Source organism: Fringilla coelebs, assembly GCF_963513975.1.
Source record: "Fringilla coelebs genome assembly, chromosome: 16".
Lineage (NCBI taxonomy): Eukaryota > Metazoa > Chordata > Aves > Passeriformes > Fringillidae > Fringilla > Fringilla coelebs.
The window spans coordinates 15,153,535-15,177,857 of record NC_140042.1 but is presented as its reverse complement, the minus strand read 5'-3'; the positions used below and the strand labels follow the sequence as shown (position 1 = coordinate 15,177,857).

General features: G+C 52.1%; 1 protein-coding gene across 3 annotated transcripts in view; it reads right to left on the bottom strand.

Moving 5' to 3' along the window:
• Positions 1 to 24,323, bottom strand: part of CAPN15 (calpain 15) — a 56,288-nt gene that overhangs the window by 17,629 nt on the left and 14,336 nt on the right. For 2 of the 3 annotated variants that reach the window (XM_084216613.1, XM_084216614.1), the window contains exon 4: positions 22,354 to 22,673. The exons of the other annotated variant lie outside the window; for it this stretch is intronic. In XM_084216613.1, the coding sequence (XP_084072739.1) occupies positions 22,354 to 22,529 (176 nt within the window). In that variant the 5' untranslated portion in view covers positions 22,530 to 22,673. The remainder of the gene's footprint in view (positions 1 to 22,353; positions 22,674 to 24,323) is intronic. 3 annotated transcript variants of the gene reach the window in all.

Genomic DNA, 24,323 nt, shown 5'->3' with positions numbered 1-24,323 from the left:
CCAATCCCCCAGCCTGCAGCCTGCTTTCCCCACACCCCTGCCTAGGACTGATGGACAATTCCAGTCCCTGCCTGAAATAGAACTAAATTTAGGGTCCAAAGATCCCAGTGGGCACCAGGCTGGAACCTGCCTTTACATGGTCCATGGTACCAGGGCGTGGTGGACTGTGGCAGCAGCCTCTGTCCCACAGCAACTGCCTCCTCCCAAAACCGAACCAGCTGAAGGAGAAATCCATCCTCAGCCTGTCCAAGCTCCACACCTCTCCTTAAACAGCCTGGCTGGCTGCTTTCCCAGCAGGCAACAAGGCTGCATGAGGAAACAGGGTTATCTCCAGCACCTATTCACCAGGCCCATCTGCTGCGTGTTAACACAGTCACTCTGCAGCCCCAGCAAACACAACTGAGATAAACATTGCCTGCCACCTTCCTGCGGGAGAGGAGCTCCTCTGAAACCAGGGACCTGGCAGCACCCACCCACAGGAGGGCTTTCCTGGGGGACACTTCACAGGGTGACGCAGGGCTCCGCTCTGCAGCCCGCAGCACGGAGCTGCTGGAGGCTCTTCTGGGGTGCACACAAAAAGGGCACCTTGGGGTGCAAGGACAAGGTAGCAGGCTACAACCCCACACCTCCAGCAGCACACATGGGGATAGATCCACATGGCTGTGCTTCCCAGCACAGCAGCTCTCCCCATCCAAGGCAGGAGACATCAGCTGGCAGGAGGCACCACCGTATTGGCAGGCATGCCCCTACCTTGGCAATCACAGCAGTGTAATTATCATGCTTAAAAAATAATATAGAAAGTACTCTAGCAAGCAGGCAGCTTTCAGCACACTGATCAGGTCCCAGGGAACCTCACTGCTCCAGGGATTAAGAAGGTTCCAGCTGGTCACCTTCCAAAACCACTTCAGGACAGTGATAACCCCGCCCTGGCTCTGCTGAGCAATGAGTTTGCTGAGCCCAGTGTGTCCAGCTGCTGCAGAGCCCTGGCTCCTACACAGCCACCAAACTGCCCAGGGATGGCCGCCACCTTTGGGACCCAAGTCATCTCTGAAGGAGGGCAAAACAGGAAGGAACAAGGCAGGGTGGGAAACCGGGAAGAGCCCAAAAACCTGCAGTTTGCATCTTTCCTGCTGGCAGGGAGCTGGTGGTGTGCCAGGGCTGTGGGATGTGCAGGGCAGGAGATGACACCAGCCCTGGGCAGAAGCACCCTGGACTGCCAGAGAACACCTTGAGCTGACCTAGGCACCGGAGTGAGAGATCCCAGGGCTCTGCTGCAGAGCCCACACTGGCAACAGGATTAGAAGAGCTTGTGTCAATCACACACAGCAACACAATCTGGCTGTTTCTCTAAATAAAATTCCTCCAGAGCAGCTAAAGTCTTAAAACTTATGGCTTCATTTCTCTCCCGCAGTAAATAAACAAATAAATAAAAATCAATTGTTCTCGTCAGCAACACAAACCCCGAGCTCTCTGATACACAATGCATCCCAGCAAAATCCTCACTGACAAATACAAGAAAAAGCACTCGAATTTTGTGGAAGAAAAGAAAATTTACCAAAAAGCCCTAAATCCTGCCTCAATGTCTGTGAGCTGTGAATCCCTTCCCCTCAACCCCCTGCTTTCTATTTAATATCTCCCATTTAATATTCTTTCAGTAGCACTGCGGACCCTGACCTAAGAGAGGACTGCTGAGCCTTCTCCCACACGGACCTACCACATCTCCAGAGCCAGCAGGAGCAGGAGGCACCTGTGCCCACCAGGAAGGGGTGCAGGAGGTCAGGAACCACTCAGAATCCCTCTGGCAGTGCACTGTTAGGAGCACACGTGGGTTGGGATCATGAAGCCCGGGCGAGGAGATGCTGTTGGCTGAGCTGACTCACTCTTGCAGAGCCAGGCAGGGGCTGGGAGGCTGGACCTGGAAGGTTGCAGCAGATATACTGGCAGAGCAACACAGAAACACTGGGAGCTGGGACTTTCCACTTGGTATAAGTTTCTATAGGAGCATCAGTGGAGACAAACAGCCTCTGATTCACACTTCTGAACCCCCGAGGCTATACGGGAAAGTGTCACCAGCTCAGTGCTGGCATCATCCAAACAGGGCAGGTTGCATAAATACATCCAAATCCTGCCTCCAAAGTGAAACAAGAAAATAAACCAGGCTTTAATACCAGTGACCTTCACCCCAGCCTTCCAGGACCCTTTCAACACAGGATATTCTGTCTTGGAGAGACATAGACAAAAATAAAGCACCAGAAGGGACCTGGCTCTTTGCCCTTTTCTCCCAGATCTGCTGAGCAAGGGCAGGAACAGCAAAGAGAACCCCCCCAAACTCAGCCACACTTTCCTGGAGCACTGTATCCAAGTATCCATGTCAGGCAGTGCCAGGTGGTCCCACTGCAACAACACAAATATTCCCAAAAACCAGAGGCTCTCCACATGTGTGCAGAAGCAGCACCCCACTTGCACAAGAGCAGGCATGGAGGATCCCAGAGTAAACAAGGCAGAAGAGACCTCAGGGTGGTCTCCAGCTCCAACTCCTGCTTCAAGGTGAATCTTGTAAAGGAATTGCAGCAGGTTTAGACAGTCTGGTCTTGAAAACCTCCAAGGATGGAGACTTCACAACCTCTCTGGGCAGCGACCTCAGCTAACTGACTGTCCTTGGGCAGAAATGCTTGTCCTTACATCCAGTCTGAAACTCTCCTGTTTCATCCCGTGTTTGTTGTTTCTGCCCTCCCACCATGTGCTGCTGTGAAGAGCCTGGCTCTGACCTCTGGATGATGTGTCTGCAGGTACTGCTACAGCTCCTTCAATGCTTTCTCTCCAGATGGAAATAATAATGGAATAATGGAATAATGGAATAGTTTCAGCTGGAAGGGACCTAAAGATCGTTTTGTTCCAGCCTTGGCCATGGGCAGGGAGACCTTCCACTGTCCCAGGCTGCTCCAAGCCCTGCCCAGCCTGGCCCTGGGCACTGCCAGGGATCCAGGGGCAGCCACAGCTGCTCTGGGCACCCTGTGCCAGGGCCTGCCCACCCTCACAGGGAACAATTCCTAATTCCCAATATCCCATCCAGCCCTGCCCTCTGGCAGTGGGAGCCATTCCCTGTGTCCTGTCCCTCCATCCCTTGTCCCCAGTTCCTCTCCAGCTCTCCTGGAGCCCCTTTAGGTCCTGCAAGGGGCTCTGAGCTCTCCCTGGAGCTTTTTCTTCTCCAGGTGAGCACCCCCAGCTCTGCCAGCCTGGCTGCAGAGCAGAGGGGCTCCAGCTCTAAGTGATAAACTCAGAGGCCTCCTCTGGACTCACTCCCGCAGGGCAACTTGGGTCAAATTCTTGACTGAGCCCAGCTCCCTCCCCCTCTCCTTGCAGGACTCACACTCCAGCATCCTGACCACCAAAACACCCCAACACCAAAACCAGCTCCAAAAAGGTCACCCCTTTCTTGATGCAGCCTCTGACACCAGGCATCCCTTTCAGCCAGGACCAGAGCTAGGGCTCTGCTCTGAGCTCCCTCTGTCCCTTCAGTTGGTGGAAGGGACCCACAACAACTACAAATACACAAATTCCTCATTTTGTTGGAGCACTTGAGGAAATAAAGACTTCCTGATCCTGAAATATTAATTTTTGAGCACTCCAGAGCTTTATCATATATTTATATCTGCTCTCACTCTTTAATGTCAATTCAGGACAAACTGTCAACGAGTTCCCAGAAACACAGCTTAGGTCAGGGATGGAAAATCAGCCAAGGGACCAGCCTGGTCCTCTTCCATGACAAACTCCCCTGTGGCCAGGACATCCCTTCTTTCTGGAGGTATCAGTGCTCCTGACCATTCACTGGAGCAGGACAATGACATTTATGCAGAAAATGGCATTTTCTACTGGTGATAACCTGCAGTGAATTGAAACAGGACAACTAGATTTGTCCTGTTTAATAATGCAATGGTGGCAGGAAAAAATCCCTCATCAAAGCAGAAGGGAGGGGAAAAAAAAGGTCTTATTCTGCAGCAGGAAACCATGCAAGGGTGAGCACTTGATGGTGAATGGGGCCATAAAAGACCCAGCAACATCACACAACCCTCCCTAGAGGTGCCAAGAGGCTCAGACAGACACAAAGAGTTTCCCAAGCTGATGATGCACTCCAGTTCCTGGGAATTTCTTGGTCCCATAGCACCAAACCTCCAGATGGTTCTAGCACAGTTTCTATTGAGTTTCTTCCTTTCCCACACTGGACACAGCTCCAGCAGCTCAGATGTGCTCCAACAGCCAGAGAGAGAAGAGGCTGGGAGTTTTAATGAGAAGTTCCCAGGGGAAAGCTGATCTCTGCTAATGAGAGGTCTGAGATTAAAAACACTGGCCCAGCTGTACAGGGTGCACTCAGCACAAGAGTTTTCTGGCAGCCAACAAAGCACTCTCAAACTGCAGCTGTCCCTGCAATTTACTCTCTTGTCACCTCCCCAAAAACTGGGATTGTCTGTGAGATGTGAGGGTGAGAGCGGGCATCTTGTTGTGGGACAGGCAAGACAGGACTTCATAGAATCACAGAATGCCCTGGAAGGGACCCACAAGGATCACCAGTCCAACTGCTGGCCCTGCACAGGACACCCCAACAATCCCTCCCTGTGCATCCCTGAGAGCATTGGGCAATGCTCTGTAAATACCAGTGCTTGCAAGGGGTACAAGTGGGACAGAGAACACACTCCTCTATCCTCCACCAGCCATGAAGAGACACCAAGGAATGTGCCCAGAGTGTGGTGGGAAACAGGAGGAGGGCAGAAGCACAGCTGGGACAGGAGCACCCTGAAAGCTCCTGTGACACACAGCAAAGCGTGGCTTTGATGGGGAAGGGAGGTTGAGCAGACTGTCACGGCTTGCAGAGTCCTCTTCATGGCTGAAATCCCTGGGTTTTGCTCAGGAAAAGGGAGGGAAGGGGTAGAGTCTTTGGAGGGATCTGAAGTCACAGGAGTTGCTGCAGGAGTGCCAAGTGACATACACCTGGAAGGAGCATGCCTTCTCTCCGAGCCCGGGGACACACACAGGGAGAGTTACCCTGAACTGATGGACAGGAGACAAGAGCATTTCGTCATTCTTCATCAAAGCAGAATCAGAATCTGGAAGGCTTGTCTTGTGAGAAAAACAGGCTGGGCATGATTAGCCTTTAATACACCTTAATTGCTGCAGTGTTGTAAGAAATGAGCTCTCAGAAGAAAACCAGTTTGGCTGGCAAAGCACAGGCACGCTGGGACAAGACCATTCCCAAAGGCTCCTCAGCTAATGAGCAGGTTTCCCACATGTCTGCCAGGGCAACAATTATAATCCCTGGGGATACAAAAGGAGGAGGCAGACTGAGTATTTCAAGGTCAGCAAAGTCCAAGTTCCAGCTTTGCTCGAAAGTTTTGCAGGCTCTGGATTCATGAGTTTCTGATGAGGTCTGACCCTGCAGCAGCACCTCCTGCACCTGTCCAAGCTTATTGAGAGGCAGGGCCCAGATGAGATGGCCAACAGCAATGTGACCCGTTCAAAACCCAGGATGGAGGGACTCAGTACCACAGGATCATCCTGGGACAGGCTCTGGAGCAACAAGGCTGGCAGGAGAATGGCCCAGGAAGGTCCTTCTGGAGCCCCAGCCCTGGAGACAGCCACCAGCACAGCCTCAGCTCCTCCCAAGCTGCACTATTTCTCATTAAGATCAATTCCAGCCTGTTGTTATAATTAATAACCTCATCTTGCCTCCCTGCATGCAAGCAGGGGAAATTTCTGCAGTTGCAATCAGACTTTACTTCAAAGAAACCAATTTAGCACAGCGCTACTGCTGCCATCATTCCTCTTACTCAATGACTTTATTTACCTTTTCTGTACCTAATTTCCCCAGTCCTTTGTGTGCCTGGGGAATTTAAAAGCAAAAAATACCAGGCTCCATTTGCACCCAAATATTATAGCAGGGGAGGAAATTTGTGTCCTTAACTCAGGCCAGCACTGTACCATGGCCATTAACACATTGAATTGGCTTGAGGAGGTGATGAACTGAACAGCCTTGCTTTGACTACACAACATTGACTTTGACCAAAATCTACATATAATGGATATTTAAACCTTCTCAAGAGCAAACACAGAGAGGAGGTACAGCAGTTTTATAGGGGTTTGTCACAGTGGCATGAAATTGGTGTAACTTGGTTGTAGAAAGCACAAAGGACATCTGGTTCTGCCAAAACATCAGTGAGTGCTTCAGCATGCCTGCAGCTCCCAAAAAAGCTGCTTTTTCAGGGGAAAAAAGCCCATAGTCCTCCAGCAAATGCAACACAAGAATTCAAGAATTTTATCTTTTTTTGTCAATAAAATGCCTGATCCTTGAAGACTGATGGCCCCAAGTTCTGTTGGATACTTAGAGCTTCAGATTCTTGCACACCTGGAGCAAGAAAACACTTTGAGAAATGTATTTTTGTTTTTTAGAAAGCCTGGTAAAAATTGCATCAGCTACCCTGCATGGTTTTTATAACTACACTCCATCTGTGGTCTGAGCAGAAAGTTTCCCATGTAAAATATACTTGTCCAGCAAACTTTGTGACCACCTAAAACAGAAGAAGCACTGAACACGTGAGCAGGTCACATCACACAGGGATGAGAACACAGATCTGCAAGCCTCCTCTGGTGTTAGGACAGTTAAGATGTGCAGAAATCAGGGAGTATCAAGAACAGCAGGGATAGGATTTATGAGCAGGGCATCTGCTCTAGGACTAGCAAGATGCTGGGGAGGAACAGCTGGGAAGATGATGTTCTTTAATACTGCTGCTACACTAATTCATTTCAAATCATGGCAGGTTTTAATTAAAAAACCCAACAGAATCTTGAGTAGGAAAAGCAGGAGGGATGGCCAGAAGAGCTCAAAATGGAAGGGTTTCAGATGCAAGGTGTGAGGGAATGGAGGAGAGGACATCTCCTTGGGTGTCTCATGTCTGGAGAGCGAGGCATGGCACAGGTTTGAGGAGCTGCAGGTGATGCTCTGTGAGCACCTCCACTCCCCCACCCTCTCTCACAGCCAGCGCCACCAGCTCAGCTCCAAAACACCACCCTCTACCTTCAGAGAGTAAATTAAATCCCTTCTTCCCAGCAGGAGGAGGAAATTCAAAGCCCTTTGCTGCCTTTGAGGCCTGAGCTGCTGGGGGATGCTCCAGGAGTGTGGAGGGGGCTGCCTGCCCCTCTCACGGCCCCGTGGGGGCTGTGGGGTGCTGGAGCCATCGTGGCACAGCCACAGGAAGGGGGTGGGAGGGCACTGCCAAGCCCCCCTCTCTTTTTGTCCCACCAGTTCCCAGCCCTACATTGGGCAGGCTGCTATTTGCTCCAGAAACAACCATCTTTTTCCCTAAAATCTCCCTGATAAAATAAATCAAAGCATAGCTCCAGGGTGCAATTAAGAAAAAAACCCACAGTAATAAGAGCTTGGTACCATTTGGGATGGAGGGAGAGAGAAAGACTCGTGTAGCCATGAGGTCTGAGACTAAGGAGAGCAGGACTGCAGCCTGGCAGGTGGAAGCAGAGCCCCCAGCCTCCTCTTCCTCCTCTCCTAGGGCTTTAACTTGGCCACCATCCCAGCTCCTGGCAGAGCTGCTGCTGGGAACTCTTCCTGCAAACAAGGAAAGTTCTCAAGCCAAGGTCTGCAGTTGCACTGTCCCATGCCAGAGCAGGCAGTGCCCTTCCTGGGGCTGCCAGTGACACTGGGGCACCCTGGGCAGCACCATCCCAGAGAGCTGGAAGGCAGCAGGGCACTGAGCTCCATGGCCAGCAGCTGTCAGGCTCCTCAGCATGATTAACAGGCCTTAATGAAGAGCTAAGCTGGTCCTGGACCTCGGGAAAGCAGCCCACGCTTAACATCTCAGCCAACAAGCTTTGCAGTGATCTGCAGAGAGAAAGACAGACTGCCAGGGGCCAGAGGAAGAGAGAGGAACTCTGGCAGCTCCCAGCATCCCTGGAGTTCAGAGTGTGGCTGATCAGAACACAGCAATGAAGCCACTGCAGCACCCAGCAGCGAGGGATGGGCGAGGATGGAGGGTCCCCCACTGCCACCACCAGCACACCCTGCTTGACTTGCCTGGGCATGTCACCAGCTCGTGTGGTGACAAAAGGTCAGAAGGCAAACCTGAATGCCCCCTCTCCTACATCAGAAACCCTGTCCAAAGATGCACAGAGCAGAGTCCCAGCTGAACTGGGTACTGCAGTTTGTACACACACACACTCACACGCTCTCCACTGAGTTCCTGGCTCCACACACAACTTCCAGTGCACTCACACTCCCTGCCAGCTGCTGGAAAAGACACACCAAGGCCTGGTGCAGCTGCTGTGCTGGAGCCAGGCTGTCCCACTGTACTGACCTGTGCTGGACAGGGACCACCACAGACAGCAGCAAAGCCCCCCCAGCCTCACAGACGGCTCCTGCCTTTCCTGCTCCCGGAGCATCGGCACCTTCTCCAGCTCTGCTCCCTTCCCATGCCATGTCAGGTCAAGCAGCTGAATGCAAGAGCACACAAAATTCACTGCTGCATCAGGCAAACTTTGGGGAGCCTGTTGCCAGCTGCAGCAGGCTCTGCTCTCCTTGCAGACTTGGGGGGAGGAAGAGCAAGGAGGGGGAGAAGCAGCCTCAGGTGCTGCTCAGACTCAGGGCACACGATCCGGCATCTCCCCCACGCAGCAGGAGGAAGAAGCAATTTATTGTGACAAATGGTGAGAGCCTGCAGCGGGGTTGGCCCTTCCTGTCAAAGCTGGTGAACCACACCAGGAGAGGGGAGGGCCTGGCAGTCAAGTGGGATATGCATCACTCCTGCAGGGAAAACCACCAGCAACTCAGGAGAACCTGGCTGCAAGAGATCCCTGCCTGCCCACCTGGGTGCTGGCAAGCACCCTGTGGGCCAGCCAGCCAGCACTGCTCATCCCCCCTCTCAGGGCTGCTAACTGCCACCCCTCCGTGTCCCCTGCTCCACAGGGGTCCTGCCTTGGCCCTTCAGCCTCCAAAAGGGGTTGAAGATTTGGGCAGAAGTGTCTGGGATGGGACATGGGGTTAGGGCAATGCAGCACAAGCGGGATGTTCATATCTGCATCTCCAGCTCATACGTGAATTTCTTGTTGAGTGTGGAGAGTTGACTGTACAGAAGGACAGGAAATAAAATTCTTAACTTTTAAGGAACCCGAAACAAGGAGAATCTGGGATGCCAGTTGTGTGAATTGGCCAGGAGAGAACAGGGAGAAGCCCTTCCTGAAGCAAAGGAATTCCAGTGTCCATTTGGTCTCCAGTGAATACAGAGAAATTACTGTGTCCTCCACAGCTTGCAACATCTGCCTGGTTGCACATTCCCTTTTTCCACAAAGTATCTGGTGGGGTTCCAGACAGAACTGGGACTGATTTTCCCATGGCAACCTAAGAAACACCATCAGCACCCAAAAGGAATATGGCATCACACCTGCAAACAGTGGTGTTTTGGAGAGCCTTGGATTCTTCTTCCATTGGGACTAGACAGCAGCCAAAGCACTGACAGATCATTAATCTAAGACAAATTCAGAAATGAAACGTGAATCTCTCAAGCCCTGGCAATGCACCTTCACCATCCTCTGAATTCCTCTCACTGTACAGCAGAATGATTTCCCAACCTTTGGGTCAATCCAGAGCTGCTTCCTGAGCTGCAATAGCCACGTGTGAGAGCACACACTTCCCTGCATCCCAGAATAGAAAGCAGCTGGAGTCGCATCTGAACACTGCAATGGGAAGATGAAAGACTTCCAGACACTCCTCTTTTTCCACTGAGCCCTTTATAGGCTCCTCTCCCCACTCTCACTTCACATACAGCTCCTTCAGCTGCTGATTTTCCACAGGTGCTGAACTTCCAGATGCTCCTGGAGGCTTTTCCATTTTTAAATTTATTCTATTTAAATAACAGGGCATACGGTTTATTACAGCTAGTAAAGGGTGTGTGTATGTGTGTATGGGGGGCATCTGATACTGAGATCCAGAAGGATCCCAGGACCTCTGAGCACCCAGGCACCAGTGCCTGGCCTCGGGGGAGCAGAGCCAGCTCTGCCTGCAAATATCACCTCAGTGAACGAGCTGCCAGCTCACCTAGATCACACCAGGTCCTTCAGTGCTAGTGAGGAGGTTTGTACCAGCCCAGGAGACACCAGGACTCCTGTGCCCTCCTGTGGACAGCTGCCACCCCCTGAACAGGATGAAAGCCAAATCTTCAGGACCAGACCAGTGCCTCAGGATCTTACCAGGAGCTTCCATCACCCCCGTACCACTAACAAAAGCTCTGTGCTTGAGCTGGGTGAGCACAGAGATCCCACAACACAGGAGCCCAGCTTCTCTTGGGAGAGAAAAGGATCCCAAGGGAAACCTGCTGATGTGTCCCTCACCCCAGCTGCCAGGGTACCACAGGAGGAGCTCACAGATCTGCGCATGGAGATCCTTGGAATAAGTTTGGACCAACTCTCTCCAGGTTCCATTTGAAATGGGCTCGAGGGTAGCACAGGCTGCTCTTTGAAGAAAACACAGGGATGTAGGATGCAGGATGCAGGCAGGGAGGCTGAGAAGTGGGAAGGAAGGGAAGTACTGATAGCCATGGTTGTTTCACAATACAGCCTTACCTGCTCTCAGCAGGGAGGGGAGGAGGCAAGGAAAGGAGCAAGAAGCTGAACTCATTAAGCTTCCCTCTCATCTGAGGAGCTGGGACAGCTTCAGCAAGGAAGGTGGACTCATGGGACCAAAAGGCACTTGTTTCCATCCACTTAGCTCCCCACACCTGAGCTATGTCTGAACAGTCACTTCAAATGCAACCCCTGAGGAAAGCAGGCTGGATGAAGAGGAACCTCTACCTGTTGTTTTCATTTCTCTGTCTTTAAGCCAATTAAGGAATTTCTTTTTAAGTGAGGGTCTGTGGTCTGCCTCAAAGAGCCTGCACTCCCCAGAGAACAGAGCCGGGTGAGGTGGCCATCTGGAGCCAGCACTGCAGGAACTTGTGCTCTCTACAAAAAAAGAAACTCTGCTCCAAAACCTTTCTGCTTTCTAACACACTTCTGCAGCAGGTGCCTCTCCCCTTTGCACCTTGGTTTTCTCACTGGTACATCACACAAAAAGCAAGTGGTGTTGACTTCAGGCAGAGTTCTCCCTGTGTCTTTCAACACTTGCCCAGCCTTTGAAGAATCCAGCATGGAAAATGCCTTTAAAGCTTCACACCCAGCCAAGAAGAGGCCAAGACAAAGGCATGGGCTGTACTTTATCCTGGTCTGATATTCACAGAACCACAGAATGGGTTGGAAGGGACCTCAAAGGCCATCTCATGCCATGGGACACCTTCCATTATCCCAGGCTGCTCCAAGCCCTGTCCAACCTGGTCTTGGACACTCCCAGGGATCCAGGGGCAGCTGCAGCTTCTCTGGGCACCCTGGGCCAGGGCCTGCCCACCCTCACAGGGAACAATTCCTTCCTAACATCAGGGTGGTCAAGCTCAAACGTGCTGGAAGGGTGCTACAAACAGAGGCAGAACATATCCAAGGACAGAGAACCAAGGTGGAAAATGTTTACAGGGACAAACAGCTCCTGGTGTGGGACTGTGCAGACAGATCCCTTGCATGTACTAAATGGCAAAAGTTTTGCCCATCACACACCACTCAGAGCTATTTTTCATCACTCCTCCTACCACAGCCCACAGAGAACACACACATTCTGCATCTGGTAGCAAAAGCACCTGTGTGTGCAGGGTAGTTTGGAGGGACAGGTGCATTTGCTCACATGAAGAACATCACACACACCACCTTGCACTGTCTTCAAGAACAGGGAACAACTTTAGGATCACACACCTGAACAACAGCATTTGGAAGTTATGCTGGTACCCCTCCTATTCCATGCTTGAGGCTGTTTCACACCACTTCCCAACACACCTGATCTTTGAACTGAAGGCTGGGGTGGGAGAAGAATTTACCTGCTTCCCAGTACTAGAGAGATGTGGGACTAAGGCTGTGGGCCCATAGCTGGAAAGAGCCAGGAAAACCTGATGGGACTGTAAAGTCAGGACTCACCTACATCCCCTTACTCCCACTGCAACTTCCCTCACATGGGGAGGCTGCAAGAGGAGATTTACTGGTGGCTGCCAAGCCAAATTGCTGCTCAGCTAAAGATTTATGCTGCAATTTGTAGTGCTATTAAAATAGAATTGGAAGAGTGGTGGGGGAAGAGAAAGAGGGAATGAAAGAGAGGGGAGGGGAAATTGGTCAGGAGCAGCACCGCAGCTCCAAAGCTGTTTGCTCCATCTCTCACATCTCCATTGAAGCAATCACTCTGCATTTCCAGCTGCTGTGCTCCAGCCCTCAGACCCTGCAATGCCAATGCCTGGGCTGGCTTTGCAGCACGGCACATGCAGGGTTCAGTTAATAGAAATCCATCCATCTCCACAGCACCTGAACTGTCAGGCTCAATAAATACACCTGGCAGAGAATGGCACAAAAGGGACAGGGCATCTGCAGGCTGGTGGCTGCTCACATGACTTCCACACTGCAGCCACCAAGGACAGGAGAAGGGACACCCCCATCCCAAATGTCACCCACTGCCTTCTCATTCTGACACTGGTTAAACACCATTCCTACCAGCTGAGCTCAGAGGTGAGCTAAATTATCCCCTGCACTTCCAGGAGTTTGCCAGCTCTGCACACAAGATCTGGAGGAAAAGGCTGTCAAGGCATGGACTGATATCCCTGCATGTGCAAAGAGCCATGGGGTCCCCCCCGTGAGGCCCCCATTGCCCCCTCCCCTGAGAAGGCAAGGAAAGGTCAGAGTGCCCTGCAGCTCCCAGGGAATCCTGACTCTGCACAACTGGGTGACACACAGTCTTCAAAAATCAAAGGCAAAACCTCTTTAGTGAACTTCAACAGAACAGCTTTCCTTTGACATCACCCCTTCATCCCCATGCCCCGAGCCAGCCCTCTGTCCTGTACTGCCAAAACCATGGAGGATTTTCAGAATTACAGCCAAGGAGACTTTGGCCTTTCAGCCCCTGGGCATCCCTGCAGAAAGAGCCAGGCCAGGCTCATTTCTCATTCCAGAAACCACCCTAGGGCTGGGGGTTTCAGTTTACTGAGAGGTCAAACTATGGATCCAAACTGACCCCCAAGGCACTGGGGAGCTCTCAAGCCCTGCCACTGAAATACCTCCTTGAGGTGCCAGCAACTGAGTGCAGTCCCTCTTGCAAGGAGATGGGAAAGGATGGGATCCTGTGCACAGGCTGAGTCCCACCAACAGCAATGGATCTGTTTCTGTGTGTGCTCCTCACCTATAAAGGCCACTCCTCTTTCTCATGTGCCTGAACTTTAGAGGGGACAATTAGCCACAGTTCCCTAGAAGCTCAAAGGGATAAAACACACTGACCTTCCTGTGGTTTGGCTGGGAATGCTTCATCATGCACAGCCTACTTGGCATTTTCATTTCCTGGCACTGGCAGCTTCTAGAACAGTCCTGGGCAACATTCTGCACCAGTGTGCAGGTGAAATAGCTCTGGGTGTGCAGAGTAGAGCGTGGCCTGTATCCTCTGGCACAGCATCCTGTGTGGGCAGTGACAGGGGCTCCCTCAGCACAAAACCCTTCCATGCACCTCCTGCTCCATCAGCACCAAGTCAGCAGTGCCTCGAGGCTATCCCAGGCACCTGCCAGTCACAGATCACCCTCCAGGATCCCAGCAGCAAACACCAGGCTCCAGGAGGACACAGGGGCCCATCAGAAACCCACCACAGTCCCAGTGACCCATCAAACACAGGTTCAACACAGGAATCCACACCTGGCCTCAGATTCAGTTTGGCATCACCATGCCTTTTCAAAATGGGGGCTGTTTGGTTTCTCCAGACTCTTGAAGACAGAGAGGAGGATTTGGTGGGTTTTATGGAAGGGCCAGGAACGGAGCAGAACAGTGCTGTGCTGGAGCAGACTGAGCCACATGACCACCCAGCACCCCAAGCAGCTCCTTCTGCTCATTCCCCAAACTCCAGAGCTACTGCCACCTTAACTGAGCCTGGCTGACTCCAGGAGCAGGCAGACAGGCTGGAACTGCCAGGGAAGCCCCTACAAGTTATACTGTACCCTGGAGGCCTCCAGGCCGGGTAATTCAGACTGTAGCACTGTTTACTGCCTTGTAAAGATGACACACACTTAACTCAGTACTGTGACAGCTGGAATCACGAGGATGCTCCTGGCTGGAGCACGTGCCATTAACCCTCCCAAGTCCATGTGCCAGAGGGAAGCATCCTGCCAGCACAGCAACCCCAGGAAGGCCAGGCTGGGGCAGCTCCAACAGCTCAGGGTCCCTTCCCTGCAGCACAACACTGAGTTTTCTACCAAGGAGAGCAGCTCCTGCTATTGATTTAAAGCTCCTGAACCTCATCAAGTCACAGACACACTCACAGGCAGCCCCAGGTAAGCTCAGCACAGACTACTCAAGGACAGCCCAAAGGACATCACTGCTGACCTGCATGGGACAGAAGAGGATGGAGCACTGGAATGCTGCACCAGCCCTGTCACCTGCTGTGCCCTCCCCAGCACACTGCCACCAGCAGCTGTCCCCGAGCAAGCAGGGCTGCAGTGCCCACAGCAGGGTGTCCAGAACACATTTACTGCAGGAGAACATAACCCAGGGACAACAGGTCCTGGGGGGAAGCCTTGCTGGAGATTCACTGGGCTGCATGTAAAGTGCTCAATGCCAGTCCCTGCACGTGCCACAGGGGCTGCTGGGCAAGACAGCAGCAGTGCCACTGGGCACTCCATTCTTTCCATGGGCTGCAGCCTGAAGCTCCTGCAGAACCACAGTCTTTCCATATTCCAGAAGCACCAAATGTTTCTCTGTTTGTCCCTCCTCACAGACAGACACAGCAGCTGTGGGTAAGGCAGCAGGAGCAGCCTCAGCTCCTGGGCAGGGAAGGTACAGCTGGTGGCATGGGTCTGATGGAATGTCCCAGTGCTGTATGGGACATGTGCCAGCCAGCACCAGGGCTCTGAATGAAAGGTGGCCTCTCCTTTGTGTCCCAAGGAAGAAGGGGAAAAAATACAGGTGTATATACATATATATATACACACACACACACACATCTATCCATCTACCTACCCATAGCTTCACTTTTCCAAGGCAAGGAGATTAAAATCAGATTTTAAGGAAGACAAAAGATTGTGTTTGTGCCTGCCTTCTCCCCACCCCACAGCTGGGGAATGCTGCTGAAGACCAAGGAGTGCAGACAGTGTCCTCTCCCACTAAAAGCTGGCAAGATCCAGCCTCCCAAAATCCACCTTTGCTGTAGCCAACCTGCCACGCTCCAAATGCCAGGGCCCAGCTCTGTGTAACCACAAGCCGCAGTGTGTGATGCACAGGGAGCACCGGGAGCAGCAGGGCTGGAACCTGAGCGTCTGCAGCCCCAGCTGAGCTCTGCACAGCTCTGGGCAAGGGCAGGCAAGGCCCCCCCAGCCCCCTTGCAAGCTGCTGCCTTGGCAGCCTGCGAGCACCTGCAGCCCAAACTCTCCTCACCCCCACACGGCGGCCCCAGCTCTCCTGCTGCCATCCAGAAGGGCTCCAGGCTGCCTTCACACTCCACTTCCAGCTTCCTTCTGGTGTGGATGTCCTGCTGCAGCCTCAGAAATGCCATCTGTAAGGCAGGAGCAGCTCCCTTCTCTTCGGATCAGTTCCCCACGGCTCCTCAGGGTGACCTGGAGCACCTGCCCCTCGCAGGGCTCGGCGATGCCCGGGGCTGCTGTGAGCTGCACGGGCTGGCAAGGGCTGCTGCCTGACATCCTGGTGCCTTGCCAGGCAGAGTGGGAAGGCTGGCAGGGTGAGAAGCACGGGAAGGCGCCCAAGTCAAAGAAAAGCCCAGGGCAGTTTGTTTGAAGAGAGTGGCTGAAAAGGCACAGGCACCTGGGTGGGTTGTGGATCCCCAGGCAGGAACAGAGAGATGCAGCACAGCTTGGCAAATGCAAACAGCACCCGAGCAGGGCTCCCCTTTCCTCTGTGTGCCCTTCTGTTGGCAGCAGCCCCGTGCTGAGGCTTGTTCCATCCCAGAGAACAAAGGCCTGCAGAGGGTTCACTCAGCACAGCCTCCCCTCCACGCTCAGCACCAGGCTCTGGCTGCACTGGGATCAAGGGGCCTTTCAGGAACACGGGCTGGGGATCATGGGGGAAGAGGCTGCAGGGAGGTGGGTGCAGCTCTGAGCACCCCTCAGCTGTTTGTGACTCATGTTAGTCAGATTCCAGCCCAGAGCCACCAGTGTCAAACTGGATTAAGTTACTGGTTGGAGAAATCCAGCACGTGCCTTTTACAGCAACCAGCACCTGGTAATCTGAGAGGGGAACAATGGGTCTGCAGTGATCCCAGGGAGTGCGGGGTGCAGAGAGGGAAGGGAGTTCCCTGCCCACCCAGAGAGCAGGAGGATATTTCTGCCTTCACCCCTCCTCTCACAAGCCCACACCATGAGGTCACTGCAGGCCCATGTCCCTCCAGGACAGATGCTGCACACTGTTAGGAGGATGTGTTTGCAGTTTCCATCCTGATCCTGAGAGAAGAAATAACCCTCCAAACACACACCTTCCTACATTTCCTCCTTCCTGCAACCTCAGCAGGTTCCCGAGCTTCCCACTTTCATCAAATCCATCCATCAGCTGCTGCCAGAGGACTGAGACCATTTCACAACTCCAGGCTACATGTGTGACAAGTGATTTGCCATGAGACACGGGACCACATTCCTCCCTATGCAGCCAAAGAAGCAATGCAGAAGGGTTACTCTGGGGAAAAAAAAAAAATCCTTGCTCTGGCTCCTCTTACTCTTAAAAAAATTTTAAAAACCCAAAAAAAATCACAAGTTACCAATTCCTCCCCACCCTCAACATCCAAAGCAAAACTCCCCAACACCTGCACTTGGAGAAGGACCTGAACCCATAGCCCTGGAGCAAAAGTGATCAGCTCCTGCAGACAGGAGCACCCCCAAACCAGGTAAAGGTGCTGGTTTTTCCCTTCTCCAGGCTGGCTCTGTCAAAGGGACAGCTCTGCTGTGCTCTCCATGCTGTGACAGCAACATCCAGGCAAGAAGGTCAGGCATTTCTGCTCAGATTTGGCCAAGCCTGCCATGTAAGATGAGGACATGCTCCAGCTGCCTCTGCCCTGGATTTGACCTCCTTTGAGGCAGGATGGCTCTTGTGGGACATGGAAATGAGGAAGGTTGGAGGGCACACAGTGAGCAAAGGGAGGGTTTGTTTGGGGATCTATTGAGAACTCTGGTCTCCACTGCTCTGCACCACCCTCTGAGATATTTGTGGCTCCAGAGCTATAAATAGCCCTAATTTAAACAACTAATAGGCTTTGTGACCCTGGAGCAGGCAGTGGATGGGCAAGGCTGGGAGCCTCAGGCAGATGAAACAGATTCCATGCTGCCAACTCCTTGGCACTGCAACACCCTCTTGAGCAAGACACCACTCCAGATCCACAGGCTCTGGTGAGAACTGGTGAGCAAACAGTTACAAGCCAAACATTCCCATCAAACAGGTATCCACAAAAACCTGCAGCATCTTTACTCCACCAAATCCCAGCTGAACTGCACAGCAACTTCCAGAGGGAGCACAACCCACACAGGGCTGGATCCACCTCACTGCAGCACCCAGGGAACACAGGCTCTGCTCCTGTGTGCTGAGCAGGCATGTCCTGAATATGAGAGCTGCTGGTAGTGCCCTCTAGTTTGGAGGAGTGGCTCCTTTTTCCCTCCTCTGTGGACACACACTCAGAGCACGTGTTGGTGATCCCCATCTGCTCCACAGCTGCTCTTTGCACGGAGGCTTAGGAAGGGAGATGGACCAGCTGGACCCCAGAGATCCCTTCCAGCCTCAACCAGTGGCTGAGATTGAGGTTGATGTGGTTGAGGTCAGTGATTCTTGAAAGGTGCAAAATAAACTCTCTGAGCACACCCAAATCCATGCAGGTTGCTGATCAAACCCAGGGATCTGTGCCTGCCCCATCCCAGCTCTGTTGGGGTACCTGTCCTGCTGAGGCTGCCAGACCTCCTGGGGCCAAAGCCCAGCCTGAGATCTGATGACAGAAAACAGAAGCAGGCGATCACCAGGTGATTCCCTGCAGTCACCTGATGCTTTACCAGGAGCTTTTTTTTTCAAGAATCTCATTTCTCTGGGCTCTGGTTTCCCCAACAAGAAACACACAGAATCATTTGTTGGGAAAAGCCCTCTAAGAACATTGAGCCCAGCCACTGCCCCAGCACTGCCAAGACCACCAATGATCCATGTCCCCAAGGGCCACATCCACATGCTTTCTGAACACTTCCAGTGATGGTGACTCCACCACTGCCCTGGGCAGCCTGACCACCTTTTCTGTGAAGATTTTTTTCCCCAGCATGCACCCTGAACCTCCTCTGGCACAACCTGAGGCTGTTTTCTCTTGTCCTGTCCCTGTTTCCTGAGAGCAGAGCCCGACCCCCACCTGGCTACACCCTCCTGTCAGGGAGTTGTGGAGATCCAGAAAACCTCCCTGAGCCTTCTTTTCTCCAGACTAAGCACTGTCCTGGTGTCCTCCAGACATTTCTGCTTGTGCTACACTCAGAGATGAAGTGCCACAGGAGGAGGCTGAAGGAGCAGCACAGAGCAACATTCCTCCACACAGCTCCCTGCCACACTTCCATATGCCAGAGTTCAGTTATTAAAATCTCCACCAGCCTCAAAACAACTCAGAGTCCGCAGAAAAGGCCTCTGTGATGCTGCCCAGCAATTCTGACTTGCTGCTGTTCATGTGTTTAAGCCAAGGGCTCACAAACAGGACACTCAGGCTTGCCCAGAGATTCTCCCCAGAAGTGAGAAGTGCTTCTGGGGGGCAGGGGTGGCACAGCAAGTGCCCTCCCACCACCTGTCAACAACAAAAGCAGGTCCCCTCACTTCCCTCTAAAGCAGGGAGATTTACATATTTTTAGCATATCATAATAATAAAGTAAAAGAATAATAAGAGTGTGTTCCTCCTTCCACAGTCATTGAGACCCAGAGGTATTTCATTCTGCAAAGGCTTTTATAGAAAAATAAAAATCCTTTGCTGCAGGAAAGCCCAGGAAATTAATACCCTCTGGAAGAGGAGGGAGCTCAGAAAGCTTCAGCCAAAGTGAGTAGTGGGCAGAGGCACTTAGCTCAGCTGCACAGACCTTGCAACTCTTTCCCCAAAAGCCTCTCCTAAGAGCAAAATCCAGAAGTTCTCAGCACTCAACAGGACCCTCTTCATGAATCCTGGGAGTGAGGAATAGTTGAACAGGAACATTCCCTTAAATCTCATCAGGAAACAGTTCAGAGCCCAAATTCCCTCCTAACCCCTTGCAATGTGGAAGGACGCACCTTGGAGAGGTGCCACCACCCCTTCCAGCAGCAGCTGGAAACCACTATGATCCCACAGCTCCCAAACCATCCCACAGGGGCAGCCCACAGCAATGGAGCCATGTCCTGCTGCCAGCACCAAGCCTGTGGCACTGTCCCTTCCAGCTCCCAGCTCCAGGAAGGGTCTGGCACGTTGGGAGCTTGGCCACGATGGATCCCCGGGCTCAGCTGAGCCCTCCCACCCAACAACAGCCCAGGCCAAGCACCTTCAAGCACATGAGCAAGACTGAGCCCAAGGGGACTTGTACTGAGCCAGAATTTGTCTGGCTGCACACAGCTACCAGGGGTGAATTTAAACCCAACATCTTTGCCCTAAGCAGAGATTTCTGCAATCAGATCCCTCCAACATGCACCCAGTACCTGGTAACTCCAGTCTTTCAATAGCTTGTCCTCCTGGCATGCTGGGAAATGGACAGACTCCTTTTTAAATCCTGACACACAGAAAGAGACTGTGCAGCCCTGTCCAGAAAAGACCAGGGACTCCAATCTGGTAGTCACAAGTCTGATGCTTCTACCACTAAGGCCCTTTTTCTACTCCCTCTTGTCTCCCTGTCTTCAGCAGACGGGGAATTCCACACCATAAGCCTCACCCAGGCAACAGGAGACAGTGAAGCCTCCTCCCCGGTTCTAAAATCTTGAAAGCCAAACAGTACTGATTTCTCCCCTTATTCCAATCCCACCATAAAGGATGACTCCCCCAACTCCCCCATCAAGTACAGACCAAAGTCACTCACTAAGTATTTGTCTCCCTGTTTTTCTGCCAAGGAAGGTTTGTGTTCATCCCTGAGACAGCTCAGAGCAGCTTGGCTCTGTGCTGCTCCACAGCAGCCAAAGCATTATCAGCTTTGAAGGTGGCTGCAGGCAGGGACAGAAAATCAGCAGGAAAAGCAAAGTCTATCCCAGAACTCCTGCCCAGCCTCAAATTGACTCCCCAGTACTCCACTTCCTTCCTTCACGACATGACTCTGGGGATGAGGACATGCACAGGCAGGATACCTACCCTGACTTGTTCTATTGACTTACTTAATTTTTTAAAGGAATATATTTATCTGTTCCTCTCTGGAAACCAATCACCCGCTGCTCCTGGGCCCTGCTGCTCCCGGGGAGGGCGGCCCTTTGATGCCTGGCAGCCTGGCTGATCTCAGCAGGGCTTTTGAACCCACTTCCATCAGCAGTGCCTGCAGCAAGTTCTTCCCACGCAACTCGCTGCTCAGTGAATCACAGCCCCTGATCTTCCTGTCTCCAGGAGCCACGCCACGCTGAGTGGGGATGAGCTCTGCTCTCCCTTTAGCAGGGGAATACAGAATTATCACAAAAGCCACTCCTGTCCCCACAGGACACCGGCGTTATCTGCGCCAAGACCGGCAGTTCCTGTTCTTGCCCCAACATCCGCTCCACCACCAAAGCTGGTTCTTCAGGAAATTTATTTCCACATGTCAAGATATCACTTAGTTCCTCAAACTACAGACCTGGAGTCATGAGCAGCCTCAGCTACCAGGGACACTGCCTTTTTTAGTGCCCAGGGCCAGGTGTACACTGGAAGTTACTAAATTCCAGTTGTGGCTGTGCACAGCCATACCAGGGAGTACATCTGTGAGCTGAGACACCTTCCCAGCTCCTGAAGGCAACAGAGGGATAACCAGCAGTCCAGAAGGGATAATCCTGCAGGAAGGACTCAGCTCTGTTAGCAGAATCCCTCTAAACCAGAGGGGACAAACAGATCACCGAGTAGATCTGTGGACCAGCCACACAGGTTGGCATGTACAGCAACAGAATTTGGGAACTGCACAAAATATCTTTTTTAAAGGTACTCAAGTCTATGCTAGAGAGTAAAGACAACAACTTATTGGTTTCACACTGTTCCCAGCTCAACAAGAAGACCCAAGAGAGGACCAAAAAGGAGCAAGTCTGACATTGCAGGGAGGCTCTAGAGTCATGCACGAGAACCCAGGAAGCACATCCCGGGCCTTGAAGCAGCAGAAGGCAGGAAAAGAAGGACTGCACCACAGATACTGCACCAACATCACAGCAAACACCTCCAGGGGAAAGCCAGGACAGCTCAGGGACACTCAGCAAGCAGCTATTCCTCAATGACCAGCAGCTCCAAACAGACTCAGGCAGGTATGGACACCCATCCAGCTGGAGTCCACACAAAGCAGGCATTAGGCAAAGGCTCAAATGTTATCAGCACAAAACACGGCAGCCTCTGTAGCCAAGCCCCCAGGCAGAGGGGTGTTGGATGCTTTTTGATAAATCTCTCAACCTGTCAGAGACTGAATGCAGGACACCAGCCCCCCAAAACAAGAGAAACTCCTGACTGCAAGTGGCTGATGCGGAAGGGGCAGAGGCAACAGCTCAGAGACACATCTGAGATGCTGATTTCATCCAGGTGGGATAGGAATTGAGGGCTGGAAACACTAATCTGTTTTTAAGAGTAATTCTTTTTTGGTGTGTTTCATTCCTGTGAGTCTGTTACTCAAAAGTGTTTCACTGCTTTTGCATGAAATCAGCTCCTCTGGCTCTTCAAAGTTCAGAAACTCTTACAGCTTAGTGCCACCCAACCCAGAGACACAATTGTCCACCTGTGACTCTACAGTGTGGTTGGGAGGCCAGAAAGAAAAGGAGCCAAGAGAACATGGCAAACAAGGAACTGAGATCCCATTCCCAGGCAGCCACCTGGACAATTTAGGTGAGGGAGGAAGAGCCGGGATGAGTCCTGCAGTCCATCCTGCAGGAGACATCACCCCCCCGTGTAAAGCCAGGGTCTGGCATCACTCCAATCGGTGGGAATTTGGCTCTGGCTTCCCGAGGAACTGAACTGAGCCTCTGAATGCAGGGACCCAACACTCAGTAGGAGGCAAAGCAACCGGTGTCGCAAAGGCAGCGGCGGGACGGGAGCTGCGAGGTGAGCAGGGAGCGGGTGAGAGGCTCCTTCCCCTCGTCCTTACCTGCGCAGCCGGTGCTGGAAGTGCTGCTGCTGCCGCGTTATAAGGGCACTTTCCCACACGGGGCCGCCGGGGCTGCTCCTATACCAGCCCACGGCCGGGTGCCCCGGGTAGGGCGAGCTACTGAAGCCATGGTCCGACTCCGTCTCTGCGGCCAGCGATGAGGCAGAGCTCCCCATGGTTCCCCCCTGCCCAGGCCACGCTGAGATTGAGCCTAGGTTAGGTCCGAGCCAGTGGCATGGGCAGCTCGGGTGGAACGGGCGAGGCGCTGCGGCATGGGCTGCTGCAGAGATCCCAGCACGCTGGACAAAGGAAGGTCGGTTCTGATCAGAGTTGGAAAAAAGAAAAAAACAACAAACAAACACAGAGAAAGGGGAAAAAAAGGAAAGAAAAAGAGAGAAAGATAAGGTACGATTTCAGCAACAACCCTCCAGTTTTAAAGCCTATCAATGTATGCTCTGATCAGGGTCCCCATCCCAGAGCTCACTGGGAAGGGAAGGGCTGTGTCACTGAACCCAGCATTTGCTGCTCGCCATGGGGAGTGTGGGGGCTCTAGAAAAGGCTCCCCCCAAGTTAAGCACCAGGAGCTCCCAGGCACAGGAAAGCACCGACTGATGGAGGGAAGCACAGCAGAACCCAGCAGAAAGCCCTTCACACATGGGAAAGAAGCAGAAAACAGGACAAGCCAGGCCCACCTGGAGCCCAAACCAGCAGCCCTTGGGGACCACACACACCAGGTTAGTCTGGGCTCTGACTGGCACACCAGCCCTAGTTACTCAGCTACAAGGACTGGATGGTTTGTGTGCTTACATGTAAAATAAAATATTCCTCTTTTCCTGTTTCCCACTAACACCCCAGTAGGACTGGAACTGGACAGACTGGGGATCTGGACAAGTATTTTCTGTGACTATTAACTTTCAGCCCAAGGCAAGTTTTAGCTGATCCTGAGCACATCCGAACCCACAGAAGCATGTCTGGGGCTTTGCTCCTCCTTTTCTCCCTCTCTCTTTCCTACTTTCTGGAATTTATTCTTCAAGCATCCTCACAATTAAACTCCAGAAACATTTCATGTCCTCTGTATTAAAAGAGGTTTAAACACACACATCTCTCCTTCAAGTGAAAAGGCAGGACAATCTGGATTCATGTCAGGAGCAATGGATCAAGGTAACATTTAACAGAGAAAAAAAGAAGAAACAAGGAAGATGGAAAAATTAGCACAGCTGAGCTTATTCAATTACCCACCAGGATTTAAGGAGATGAATGAACCACAGAAAGACCTTTGCAAAGAAACTACTTTTGCCGTAAAAAGGCTGAGATGAGGAGTCCTAAAATACAGCTTTTCAATCCCAGGATTGATCTAAGGGATCAAGAAAGGCCTTGATAGATAATAGACTCCCAAAAGGAGCAGCTCAAGGAACAGGTGCAATTTTGTTACAAGCTCAATACCAGAATGTGACTGCATTAGGTCATTAACTGGAGAATGTTAACTGCTCTGTCATGGTCTCTGTAGCCTGCAAAGCCTGGATGAACCAAACAAATCTGAAAAACACCCAAGAACACAGTTTTGCCTACCTCCTCCTTGTTTTAATTGGGCTGCCTCCCTGCTGTGTATCAGAGCCCCCCATCCCCCATCCCCACTACCCATCAGCAAGGTTTCACTGATTTCTGCACATCCACCCAAAGTGGATCCCTGGCACATCCTCTCTCATTTCCTGCTATTCAAGCAGTTAATTTGTAACAAATCTGATTTTCTGGCTAAATGAAAGCCACACGACATGAGGGGAAGAGCACTTCTAAATAACATCAGCTCAGTCTATCTGGAGACATCAGTCATCCCACACCTGTGCTGTCTCTGGCTCTTCCATCCCATCCCAGGAGCCCTACGTGCTCCAGCAGCAAAGGCACAGGGGATGCAACTCTGACACCTACTAGAAGAACAAACTGTCTCTTACCTCAAAACCTCAGGTTCTATC